This window comes from Pseudochaenichthys georgianus, chromosome 17, assembly GCF_902827115.2.
Source record: "Pseudochaenichthys georgianus chromosome 17, fPseGeo1.2, whole genome shotgun sequence".
Lineage (NCBI taxonomy): Eukaryota > Metazoa > Chordata > Actinopteri > Perciformes > Channichthyidae > Pseudochaenichthys > Pseudochaenichthys georgianus.
The window spans coordinates 30539299-30553036 of record NC_047519.1 but is presented as its reverse complement, the minus strand read 5'-3'; the positions used below and the strand labels follow the sequence as shown (position 1 = coordinate 30553036).

Sequence of the window (13738 nt, the reverse complement as noted above, 5' to 3'; positions counted from 1 at the left end):
TAATATCAAGTCCATAGAGAGACTATAGGGAATCCAAGCCGGACAGTGCTAACCACTGACCGACCACTCATTGCTCCTCTGTGACTAATCAGTGTTGTTGTTGTTGTTGTTGTTGTTGTTGTTGCGCACTTACTCAGCTACTGAGTGGTAGAGCTTGGCAATGCCCTGGTGGGTCCAGTCCTTCCCCAACTGTGGCAGGATCTGTCCAAACACGTCTGACCTTAATCATTCAAACAAACACATTTAGATATTAGTCACATAAGCACAGAGATATTCCCGTCCTCCATCACTGAGGACAAGGCTGCAAACCGTAGCAGATGTGGAGTAAAAGTCAGAGAAATCTGAGCGTGACAAAGCAGACCAGGAAAAGCAGATTGGTGCTTAAGACCGTTCACAGAAGGTCACATAACAACTTTATATATTCCATCATACCCAGAGAACATTATGGACTGTTCCCCACTAATGAGGATTACTGGCCCACTGTCTCAACCGCAGCTTATGGCCGCGTGTGCTTCCAGACTGAAATGTAAATGGGCTCATTATAGTCCCTGTGCCCTTCCCTCTCTTACTCAAAGAGAGCCACATGTCACAGGGTGGCCCAAAGGGTCACACAGATAATACATTTCAGTCAATCTAGACCTGTTTGATGTTGACCACCTCTAAACCTCATGGAGTGGGCGATATCAGACCTGCGTCAAAAGATTGAGCTAGCTTCAAGATAATTAAAAAGGTTAACATAACTCAACGTGGATTACGGACTTAATAACGGCTGTCTGAGAAGGACTTTAATTTGTCCGTGGCAATAAAATAGCTTGAAAAATACGTCTAAGAGGGGAAATGAAATGCTTAACTTATTTAACCTTTCTTTCTTTCATTTAATCATCAAAACGACTTAATGTTACGCACTGTCGTTCACCTCCTTGTCTCCATCTGCAGTGATCACACTAGTCCAATAACAAGCCTTATGCCATAGGTGTTCAATTTGTAGCTTTGAATAGCATTGCACCTCCACAGATGGTGCAGTTATCTTTTTTCATGCTTACATATTTGTCTTTTGACAATAAATACTTCACAATGTGTAGAAAGGCTGACACAAACGTAGCACAGGGTGATACTCTAAATCACCCCGTTACATGCTTAATCAATTTGTGGTAAAAATTAAGAACATACATCAGGATGAGAGTGGAAAACGGAAAAGCCTACGACAATGTAGTGCAGTAAATTACCGAGTTGTTCATTACTGCCCTTAAATCAGAATATGTAAAGATGTTAGACTTGTTGTTTTGTTGATTTCACTGAAACCTAGTTTGTCTCACATTTGAGTGCAGTAAAACATGTAAACTAATGTGCTATGCAGGTTCATCAAATATGAATAACACCTAATTGAAGTGCAGCATTGTTACTTTGATTAGAGGAGTTGTGCGGTACGTACTTGGTGATGGTGCCATCGATGTCAGAGATAATGACTTTATCGTCCCAGTTCCACAGATAGATGGTGCCCTCGCAGCGGCATGTGCCCTGGTACTGGGTGGTGATGCTGAACATCACATCGTTAGGTCCCTCCTTCAGTTTCAGACTGGCCTGGAAACACAAGGAAGACAGTGAAAGGCATCTGGAGGCAATTTCATTTTCTGTGTCCCAACAGCGCAGACGTTTCTCCCCAGTATGATTTGTTTGCCACAGTACAATCAACGCTGACAGGTCTTTAGAGCCCCCTACAGACTGGAAGCAGAACAAACACATTGCAGGTCAAAGAGAGGCAGCAGGGGGAGCTCTCAACTTCAAAATAAACCATTTGTCTCATTCAGTACTCACCTTTTCTGAAAACCAGATACAAGGGAGAAGGATTCAATATAAAGAACAATTGAAGCCTCTGAACCCGAAGCCGATTTAGAGCGCCGTCACATTGTACTCTCTGTGGCCTCATTTTTACAAAGAATTAACACTGCAACTTTAAGGAAATAAAACAATCATGGCTCGAAGTATGGAACTCAAACAGTTACAAACGTATACATAAAAAGTAAAAAAGGACACACTTTCAATCTATGTTAATAATCACTTTTGCTAAAAATGTAATCTGTTATTATAACTGTTTTCAAAGTGCCAAGAGGTGTTAACAGTGTTGTTCACGTAAATGGAAGCCCTACATACGATTGGTACTGGACTATTTTAGTTTTTACAATTACTTTTGAACTCTCCTCTCTGCTAAAGGTTTCACTGACTTTGTGTCACATGACTGTTGGCCCACAGCCACGTCTTTCAAGGCCTAGCAGTTGCACTGGGAGGACACACTTCATGTTATTTGTACATGACCTGACAATCATTTTAACAATTTTGAAAGTTTCTAGCACTGGAAAATGGTGTACTATAATTATTTCAAAGCCGCTGGTAGGGTGTTGAGATTCAGAGGGATAATAATATTATAAAACAGTTAAGCAGTAGGGTGCTATACTTTTAAAGAAGTTGACGCAGTGATTTTGAGGAAAGAACATACTTGTGTAAGAATGTACTCACTATCTGGTCAGAGGACAGGCGTAGAGACTTCCTGTAAGTGGGGGGGCTCGGGTGGTGCTGAACATCGACTGGCTGCAGTCTCTCCTGACAGGAAGCAGCGCTCACCTCCTTGGCCTCTTCATCACTAGATGAGTCTCCGGCTTTAGGCCTGCAGGAAACAGAAGCAATTTGCGTTATCAAATGCCTGCATCGATATGTAGCTTTAAAACATGTTGGCTGTGGGTGAAGTAACCACTCTATGTCTACTCTAAGTGTAAACAAAATGCATGCTTTGATCCTACTTAACTATTTTGCAACTTCTAAACTGTTTACGATTTGAAGCAGATTACAATTCAAAGTCGCACAATACAACGTGATCATGACGACTTTTCATAAAACTGATTCATAAGCTGTGGATGTTTTTTTACAATCTCATGCTGGAGTTCATCAAGTCATTGAACTCACTTGACGGAGTAACAATAAACCTTTGGTTCCACTTACGGCAGGGACAGCTTCTCCTGAGACATGGAGGCTCCTTCTTCCTCCAGATGAGAGTCCTCCTTTGTTTCAAGCTTAGTCTCCGACTGGAAGAATTAAAATATCAGAGGACATAAAGTGAAAATTAAAAAAAAACTGTACTTATGGATGTGTCTTTCTGCAGTGCAAGTTTCGTTTTTGAAAGCATTACACACCTGCTTGATTGAACTGTCTGCCCTTTTTCTCCAGAACCACCAGCGGCCTGACTTCTTTGGCATTTTCTCCTTCATCCAAGCCTCCTCTGTAGCCTGGGAAAAACCAAGAAAGACCGTTAGCGAGGAGCAAGTTTCAGATTCATAATAATCCATTGGTAATGAAAATACATTGAACTGAATACAGGGATCACAGTACCTTTGGTAAGTTCTTCTGAAATGCTTGTAGACTCAGAATCAAGGGTGCAGCTAATGTCCAGTTATAATATCTGAAAAAGCAGAGACAATTAAGCTTTGTTCAATATTTATATAGGACATGAACTTTTAATATTATTTATAACAATACTTAAGATATCTCTAGTACATTTTACGTGTGAAATAAATGTTTTCTTACCTATTTCCTATTTTCACTACCAGGTTAGGGTTATCGATAATTGCTGGACTTTCAGCAAATTCACTATAGATGATGATATGCTCCATGAACCTCTCTGCAAACACAGAAGGGAGAGGAACATTAATTATAGACAGCAGATGAAAAGGTCAGCGGTGGAGAGCCATATCATTTTACTTAGAGCCACAGAAAAAGGTCAGAGACATTTTCTTCCATCTGCCAGATTAGTTAAGGGCTTCTAAGAAACACTTCCAGCAGGAAATAAAAGACTCAAGAGATAATTTACTTTTGGGATTCAACCCCAGTGAAATAAATCCTTATGGGCTCAAAGGGAAATGTTGGTGCAATCATCGTTAATGTTACACATAGAAAGAAGATTTCTGTGGCTGGAGGCATTCTAGTGACGCAAATACAATGTTTTTGAATGAATTTAGTGTCTTCTACTCACTGAGGTTAACTTCCTACCCTGCATAAAAGCACTAAGTGCACTTTCATGTACATTTTTTATGAGTGCTATTCTGGTGTACCTTTGGAAATTTCAGCATTTTCTGTGAGGCCTCCACACAGAGAAAGAGTGACGTCGGGGAGGTCACTCGCTGAGTCAGAAAGACACTCTGTGCCGCTGTCAGCCGCCGCGCTGCCCACCGACTGAGGAGACTGAGAGCCGGAGTGCATCTCAGAGTCCATCCACAGCTTTGTAGCTGCCTCAGACTCACTGCAGCAACACACAAGTACAAAACATCAATGTGCTGGTCAAGGGGAAGAATATTTATACTCTATTTAATTTTAGAATAAACCACGTTAATTAAAAACAGGTCATGCAGTGACGTTAATTAGGTGTTTCTAAAATAATCCCACCTCTTAGGGAAATATCGTGCAGCAACATCAGGTTCAAGTACATTCAGGTCATCTAGGTAGATATCCTCAGGACCCTGATGCTGGCTCCTCTTTGGGACACCTTGGATCAACAACAGAAGTATTTATCAGTTAATCAGAACTAACCGGGAGACAATTGAAAAAAGGGAAATGCTAGCCACCATGTGTACCTTTCTTCTTAGAAGGCGAGTCGCTCAGTTGGCTGTTGCAAGGGGTGGAGGTTGCCACATTGGGTGGGAGGACATCCAGAGGATCTGCGGGGGTCAGGGGACTCTCAGAGGTTATGAGGTCGATGGATTCCAAAGGCATCACGGGTGTTAAAGTGGTGATGGGGGTCCGTGGCTCGGGTTTGACGATGGCACACACTGAGGAGGAGGAGGAGGACGCATCTCCCCTTTCAATCTCAGAGTCATCCTCCATGGCCTCAGAGCTGAGGATGACCCGGAAGTGGGTGCTCTCTGATGGGGTGATCCTCACTGTTTTTAGTAGTTCTGCTTTCTCTTTCTTGGGGACCTGGATTTTTGATATGGGAAAGAAAGTTACTAAAAGGAGGGGACACCGAGAAATAAGTACCTCTGAATAAGTCTCATTCACCAATATCTTCATAAGTCTTTTCCTACATTTTTCCTGATAAAAGTATACATCAGATTAGGGCTGCTCGATTATGGCAAAAATCATAATCTCGATTATTTGGGTCAATAACTGTAATTGCGATTATTAAATGCGATTATTCATTGACTTTGAAAACATCCATTTATTGGAGAAAAAAATGTGAACAGTATGTTTTTAACAGTTGATTACCCTGAACTTTTTAAAGCTTGATTCAACTGAAAAACCCCACAAAAAAAAAATTATATAAAAAAAAAAGTACCGTAATAATAATAATAAAAAAATAATCGTTTTATTTAGATTACGTTGTTTTCGTAATCGTTGCAAGCCATCATCGTAATCGCGATTAAAATACGATTAATTGAGCAGCCCTACATCAGATTCATGACTTGTTATAATGATGCATCCCAGTGTCATTGTAAATTGAAAGCATATTCAAGCTGATAATAATTAGAAAACGGTAGCTCTAAAAATAGATATAAAAAGGGCATGAAACCGTCCGCACACACACAAAGAAATGCCACAACAGAATCCTTTAGGAGGGTGGAGCACTGATCTCCAAACATAATTAAAAACACCTCAATAATTCTGCAGGAAGTGAACGCCATCATAGTAGCCGCCGCAGTGGATATACAATAAAATAAATGAGATGAAGTACAATACAAAAGGTTTGATCACTGAAATGGGATGAGCAATTCACAATTAACATAATGAGTATGAATTAAATAGTTTGGTGTTAATTTATAATTAAATACCATAATGCTTTGTAAAATAATTAGGACAAATAATATTAATGATAAAAAAGTTATTGAAATTTCAAATTCTACAAATATTATACAACTGTAGAATTAAATGTGTGTGCGCTTGAGTGTGCAAGAAAGAATTCCAAATTTAAAAAAACATTGTTGAATGTCTTAATCTTCATGAAAACTGCAAAAGTGGGTTCTTAACAAAGCATTTCTGGCTGGTGAATGAGACCTGATGTTAGTGGAGAGAGACGCTTACCCTGGTGGTTTCTGGGAGCTCCCCCCAGGTCCACTGCATGTGGGACTCGGCTCTGAGCATGCTCTCTGAGGGCCGGACCATCAGCTCAGAGTCACTCTTGGGGGAAAAGGCCTGAGACAAGCCATGACTGAAGGGATAGATGAACAAATGCAAACAGTCAGTGAGTCAGTCTGTTTCTCTGCCACGCCCTGGCTGAGGCTCTGTTCACGTCAATACATACCTGTCATGTGACGGCCAGTCCCCATCAGACAGCGGATACCCATCGATGCTGTGTCTGGCTGCAGGTAGTTTGGGGTCAATGTCTCGCATTGTGGACAGTGAAGGTGACCTAAAGGGGAAACCAGTGTTAATTTGGTGAACAAACACGATGACTAAATGAACTATGTGAGTGAATAACCTTTTTATCTAAGTCATATTTAGTCTACAGCGACAGCACACAATGAGCACAGGACTCAGAGTAACTTTCTTAAGATAAAGTTAAAAAGGACAACGACAAGGCTCGGGAGAAAAAGAACAAACAGATATTTTGCCAAGATAGATTGCCTGATATAATCTGATGACTAAAATGTCAACCATTTTCACTAAAACTATACCAAATACTAAGGGTGTTCTTTGACTAAGAATACTTAAATGCCTGGAATTCTTGTCAACTTGATTAAAAAAGACAACATAAAAAGGATAAAGTGGATTATGACAGCTAACAAAGACATATATCTGATATGTTTTACACTAGGTAAAGCACAAATATAATAATCAACTCTTCCATAACAGTGAGCATTGACCCTGAACATACCTTGAGACATGTGCTGATCCCCCCTCGTCAGAGCTCAGGTCCATCTCAAAGATCTCCTCATTTTGCCCAGCGCTGGACATAGCAGCAGTCGTAGCAGCAGGTATGTTAGCAGCGATAGCGTTTCCAGTAGTGACCGACATGGGCGGGGTCAGCTCCTCTCTTCGGGGGTCTCCTTTGTGCTTCTTCCTCCGCTTCTTCTTCTTTTTTGTGGACCCGGTGCTCGGAGCAGGAGGCTCAGGGGGGTCTTCTGGGTCTGCGGGGTCATCCTCCAGACCTTTTGGGGCTCTGTGCTCCACCTCCGAGATCCAGAACAGGTGGCTCTCCGTGGGGATCGGGGAGGTGGCCAGGTGGGCGGGGACAATCTGTGGAGGCATCGAGGAGAATTAAGACAAATAGGAGAGCTTGGGGCTTAAGATAGATGCAAACAAGGGTAAACAAAAGCAGCATTAAGGATTCCTATTGGCTGGTACAGGTCGACTGTCAGATGTAGCAACTACAAAACAGTGGTGCAATTATTTCCTCAAAAAAACACTTCCTCACACTTGCACTTCCTGAAACTGGAAGGGCTGTTTTCTAAGTGTGGACTTTTCTCAAAATAATCTGTTAAGGTATTAATTTAACATTTCACTGAATAATATGTCAAAGGAGAATGACATTGGCTTCTAGGCTGAAACACAAGACAGTCTCATACTAAAAAGGTGTCTACTATAACAACACAACAAAACTTAGAAATTTGACATGATGTACAGTGGGGCAAAAAAGTATTTAGTCAGCCACCAATTGTGCAAGTTCTCCCACTTAAAAAGATGAGAGGCCTGTAATTTTCATCCTAGGTACACCTCAACTATGAGAGACAGAATGAGAAAAAAAAAATCCAGATAATCCCATTGTCTGATTTTTAAATAATTTATTTGCAAATTATGGTGTAAAATAACTATTTAGTCAATAACAAAAGTTCATCTCAATACTTTGTTGTATACCCTTTGTTGGCAATGACAGAGGTCAAACGTTTTCTGTAAGTCTTCACAAGGTTTTCACACACTGTTGCTGGTATTTTGGCCCATTCCTCCATGCAGATCTCCTCTAGAGCAGTGATGTTTTGGGGCTGTCGCTGGGCAACACGGACTTTCAACTCCCTCCAAAGATTTTCTATGGGGTTGAGATCTGGAGACTGGTTAGGCCACTCCAGGACCTTGAAATACTTCTTACGAAGCCACTCCTTTGTTGCCCGGGCGGTGTGTTTGGGATCATTGTCATGCTGAAAGACCCAGCCACGTTTCATCTTCAATGGAGGTTGTCACTCAAAATCTCACGATACATGGCCCCATTCATTCTTTCCTTTACACGGATCAGTCGTCCTGGTCCCTTTGCAGACAAACAGCCCCAAAGCATGATGTGTCCACCCCCATGTTTCACAGTAGGTATGGTGTTCTTTGGATGCAACTCAGCATTCTTTCTCCTCCAAACACGTCTAGCTGAGTTTTTACCAAAAAGTTAGCATTTTGGTTTCATCCGACCATATGACATTCTCCCAATCCTCTTCTGGATCATCTAAATGCTCTCTAGCAAACTTCAGACGGGCCAGACATGTACTGGCTTAAGCAGGGGGACACGTCTGGCACTGCAGGATTTGAGTCCCTGGCGGCTTAGTGTGTTACTGATGGTAGCCTTTGATACTTTGGTCCCAGCTCTCTGCAGGTCATTGACTAGGTCCCCCCGTGTGGTTCTGGGATTTTTGCTCACCGTTCTTGTGATCATTTAAACCCCACGGGGTGAGATCTTGCGTGGAGCCCCAGATCGAGGGAGATTATCAGTGGTCTTGTATGTCTTCCATTTTCTAATAATTGCTCCCACAGTTGATTTCTTCATACCAAACTGCTTACCTATTGCAGATTCAGTCTTCCCAGCCTGGTGCAGGTCTACAATTGTGTTTCTGGTGTCCTTTGACAGCTCTTTGGTCTTGGCCATAGTGGAGTTTGTAGGTGACCAAATACTTATTTTACCGAGGAATTTACCAATTAATTCATTAAAAATCCTACAATGTGATTTCCTGGATTCTTTCCCCCATTCTGTCTCTCATAGTTGAAGTGTATCTAGGATGAACATTACAGGCCTCTCTCATCTTTTTAAGTGGGAGAACTTGCACAATTGGTGGCTGACTAAATACTTTTTTGCCCCACTGTATATAATAAATAGCTTGGCTTCTATGAATTATACAGAACAAAGGCATCCAAATTAAATGTTGTGCAACAGCGTTCCTATTTCATTTTTCCGAATGGTGTTAATTAATCTGAGTGTGTGTTTGTATGCTCACATTCAGTTCCTCGGCTTCCTTTACAAAAAAGGCCTCTCCGTTGTCACCAAGCTTCATGTGCAGCTCTACTGGCTCTCCATTCACTTCGATGTCAATCTGGAAGAATTAAACAAAAGTTAAGTCAAACAAACAAAAAGAACAATAGAAGAACCGTAGAAGAGTTACAACCATAGACTACTAGACGCGTTCAAAACTAAAATAATCGATGTATAAAAAAGGAAATATGATAAGGTTACAGAAAACATAGACCATTTGTTTAGAGATTAGACAACAGAACATGTTTTAACAAGCATAATGATGACAAAGAACCATCAGAATGAGCCAGAAACATAAAAGCGTTTTTTCAAAATTCCTTGGACCCAACAGGACCATAAAGAGGATCGGATCAGAGCTTCTTGGGGAATAATTCGAGGATAAGGGAACGGAAATAGTTTAAGACAAGCTACTGTAATGCATATCAAAATAAACTGATTTAAAAAAGAAAAACATAACAAGGACACTGTAAAGGGTGTTGATTATGCCTTTTTAATTAAGTAAAACAATTAATTAGGTCATGTTTTACTGTACTTCCAGCATTCAATGTCAGGTCACATAGAAAGCCTGTGGCTGCTTACAGCCCCATCCTTCTCCTGGGGCTTTCTAAGACCCAATAACTATATGTATGTATGGGTGCTCTGAGCCTGCCAGCAGGGCCATTCCTGTTTGCAGGGCAAACCCCCAGCTGACCTGAGGCCATTCAGAAACTTGACACCACAAAAGCAAAAACCAGATCACGTCTGGCAAAGACTCGTGGAGGAATAATGTGACTCACTAATGATCAGCCCAGTCTGACAACCTGAAACCAAATCATTAATATTCATTCTCAACATCTACCAATCTATTTTTCATTTTGCTCTAGTGATCCATGTTGTATCTTTGCTGATGTGCTTTACTGCCTGTGTGGTTTCTCAGCAGCCTCAAGATTTAATTTCACATCCTTGGGGTTGCTAAGGGAAATGTATGTACGGTGATAATTGTAATACCCAATTAATATTAAGGCAGAATAAATGACAGACCTCTTCAGCCTTTCACAGCCAGGTTACCTTCACTTGGCTGAGTTGGGGATTTGCCAACACCCCGCTGGGTAACTGGAATTATTGGAGGCAATGGCTGCTGGCAGATGTTGGAAATCAACCCATGGTACCACCAAGTTGTTTTTCTCTGACAGCCAATGTAGATTTTGAAGTTTCTACTTTCTTTTGACCTCTTTTCCCAAATGTTTTTGGAATCAAAAATCTCTTTAAAAACATTTCTGGTTGCCAACCTAAGTGACTAATGTACACGTCGCACAGCCAACATTTAATTAGTTTTAGCTGGCAACCAAAGCCTAATTCCCACTCTGTAAATGTTTAAATATCTGCGTGTCAGGGACAAATATCATAACACTATTTGGTCCAGTAACTTCTCCAAAACATATATATTTAGCAGCAGCCCTCAAGGATCTGATGAGTTATCTCCGGAACGTGTGCACAACTGTTACACAACAGCTCTTGTTGTCGAAGCCTTCTTCCTCACGTTTCCTCCCCCTCCCACACACTCAAGTTGTAGAGCTGTTGCCATAGAAACTCATTCATTCATTCCTCCCTATGAGCCCATCAGCATTCTGGGTAGTTGGTGAGAGAGATTCAACCCCCGCAGATCATCACCCACTCACACCCATGTAAACCGGCTTTCTTTTAATGAAGTCAGGGTGCACCGTTACTGTTCTAAGAATAGAAGTCATGGAAAAGTTCAACGTTTATGGGATGGAAGAAGAAATATTACATTTTGAATGCAGTGGAATTCGAGCCATCACTTATTACTGACTGACTACCAATATTTGTTTGTTATATAAGATGATTGAACTGATTGACCTTCATTTTATTTATCACAAATAAGATTGTGGTCATTTAAAAATATAACCAAAAATATTAGTAGTATTTATTGTCTGCCCTATCATCCTAAGGTTGATATTGTGTGCTGTCATTTTCTATTGTGTTGTTTGCATTTATTTATTAAACTTAATATATTTACTTCTATATTCACCTTTATTTATTTGTTTGTACACATGGTGGTTATTTTAAAACAAAACATGTACACTTTACAAAACATGTACACTTATACTGTTTTTCTTTTTTTTTTAAAGCGCATGGTGGAAAGGAACGGGAGAAGAAAATCGTATTTTACCTGTCCCTTCTTACAAAAAAATAACAAAAAATAAATAAAATGAAATAACCATTAAAAAGTCAAATAAAAGCAATATTCTTTTAGTCACAGTTGCTTATAAATACTGACATAAAACATGTATTAAATGTACTACCAAAGGCGGCTCAACTTGCTCTCCCTCACCCATCAAATAGGCCAACACAAAGGAGTCGTTTTCTCAAGTGAGAATTAAGCACTAAAAATAGGACCATTGTTCCTGAACCATGATTAATTGGTTCTTATCTTCAGGCAAGAACATAAAGTAACAACTACTTTTAAGGAGGGAGAATAGAAGAGAACATCCAACGCTATCTATGTTCTGCAAACAGAGCCAAATATTTCCCTGAATGGTTTATTGATGAGCCATTGAAGCATTTCATTTAGGTAGAAACCCCATGACATGATAATGGGTAACCTGACTGCTAAACTTACATAAGTGATGCATGCAGATGGTTTTTCTACAACTTTTGAATTGGAAATGTGAAAGAAAACTAAACAAATCTGAAGTCTAGCTTGCTAAAAAAGACCTCCGTAAACATGGGTAAGTATTTTTCAACCAACATAAACAAACTTGTATTTTTGGTGTAAGGTCACCAGTTTCAACATACCAATAACAATGATAAGAGAAACATAACCCTGTTAAAACACAACGTTACACTGCTAGACACAAAAACGAAATCATTTTCTAATAACTTTTGCAAAGAAATTGTTTTATAGTTTGTGATCCCTTTGCTCAATATATATGTATTATGCTCATCACAGTCCAGTTGCAGGGAAGTCTTAAGATACTGTGACTCAGGGAGAAGTCAACACAAGCCTACACTGTCCTGAATTGATCCAATCAGGCAAATAGGAGAGACCACATTGGTGGTGGACCAGTATGGAATTTCACAACATCTAGCCAGAGTTGCAAAATGTGTCAAGCAACACATTTTTCAAGTAATTAATTTAAGCAAGAACAGCCACAACGCTCGAGTCCTAACTCCTTAGTTTTCCTTCTTTTCTTTTTAATATGTGTAAACAGATATTTTTAGGGTGTACAGGCTTTAAATTAGGAGTCAGTATCCTTAAATGTAAAACCTAAAACAAACCAAATATGATCTGGCTTAGTCTGCACACAAACTTACTAGCCACTGAAACTGAATGTTCTCTTGAAGCCTGTTAATGCTGACAATGAAGCTCCAACTTGTTAATTAAAGTAACCATTGTTAGATAAGTGCCTGCTTCTTTAAAGGAAAGGAAAACACCTAGTAGTTGGCACACTATCACTGCCTGAATTGTAAGTTTATAATACCTCATTCACACCAACGCAACTCCGGTCCAAGCTCCGTGCTAGAGCTTTTCAGGTTCAGAACCGGTTCTTCGGTTTAGCTCCGGCTCTTTTCACACTGCCCAGAGTCCGACTGGTGCTGCGTCATTGCGTCATCGTTTGCGTCATGACGTAACCGTTTGCGTGCCTGCTTCATAAAGCCAAAGCGCGCGGAAACCCCTCACAGCTGACACCGACAACAACAACAATGGCCGATTGTGCTCCAGCTTCCTCTGTACCTCTTCGGAAGACCAGATTCCCAGTAGGTAGCTGGTCTCTTCAGTGGACCACTGCTGCTTGTTAAGTTTCTCCATCGTTGTGTACAAGCTGGATAAAACGCGGGCTTCTTGTTGTTGTTCAGGAGTTGATCCCGCCCCTGCCCCCGCCTCGACGTAAGTGTGACGTATGTGGTGCTTTTGCTCTGGCCGGACAATTTTTTGGTGCTCGAAACGAACCGGATTCCGGAGCTAAGAGGCTGCTCCGCTGCGGTGTGAACAGGAAAACCCGGTGCTTTTCAAGCTCCAGCTCCGAACCGGCCCTGAAACACCGTTGGTGTGAATGAGGTATAAGTGTGGAAGTGTCTTGAAATGGAGCTCGATAATTTCAATGACTACATGATTTCAACCTATCAGTGAGAGAAGACAAAACAAACAGATCAAATAAAATAATTGTTATAACTCACCACTTTCTCTTTGGAGCGCAGTACCCCCAGCTTGCCAAAGCGCACGTGGAATGGCGAGCACTGGTAAGTGCCATCTCTCTGGCGGACAACCACAACATCGATGCAGCCCGATAATGTGGCCTGATTTATGCCCTTGTACAGTTCTTTGACGGTTACCAGCACCTGTCCTGCCAGCTGGCCCACGTAGTTCATGGTGTCCGCCTGGAGGAGGAAAACAACAAAATATTAGCTGAGTTAAGAGAAACACAGGATGAGAGGAAGTATTGCTCAGCAAGCATCCCGGAGAGCACAAGTTGTAAAATAATGTTCCACTTTGACTTAGCTCTCTCACAATATACTCACTGTTGTCTCTTC

General features: G+C 40.9%; 1 protein-coding gene across 1 annotated transcript in view; it reads right to left on the bottom strand.

Annotated features, from left to right (window-relative positions):
• lpin2 (lipin 2) overlaps positions 1-13738 on the bottom strand; it is a 39279-nt gene that overhangs the window by 7415 nt on the left and 18126 nt on the right. Inside the window, exons 2-16 of the mRNA XM_034104038.2 lie at positions 13385-13585; positions 9171-9266; positions 6857-7218; positions 6284-6391; positions 6064-6190; positions 4620-4962; positions 4432-4531; positions 4101-4288; positions 3577-3670; positions 3382-3451; positions 3186-3278; positions 2995-3077; positions 2515-2662; positions 1433-1581; positions 134-220 (exon numbers count right to left, since the gene is read on the bottom strand). Coding sequence (XP_033959929.1) covers positions 134-220; positions 1433-1581; positions 2515-2662; positions 2995-3077; positions 3186-3278; positions 3382-3451; positions 3577-3670; positions 4101-4288; positions 4432-4531; positions 4620-4962; positions 6064-6190; positions 6284-6391; positions 6857-7218; positions 9171-9266; positions 13385-13576 — 2240 coding nt within the window. The 5' untranslated portion in view covers positions 13577-13585. The remainder of the gene's footprint in view (positions 1-133; positions 221-1432; positions 1582-2514; positions 2663-2994; positions 3078-3185; positions 3279-3381; positions 3452-3576; positions 3671-4100; positions 4289-4431; positions 4532-4619; positions 4963-6063; positions 6191-6283; positions 6392-6856; positions 7219-9170; positions 9267-13384; positions 13586-13738) is intronic.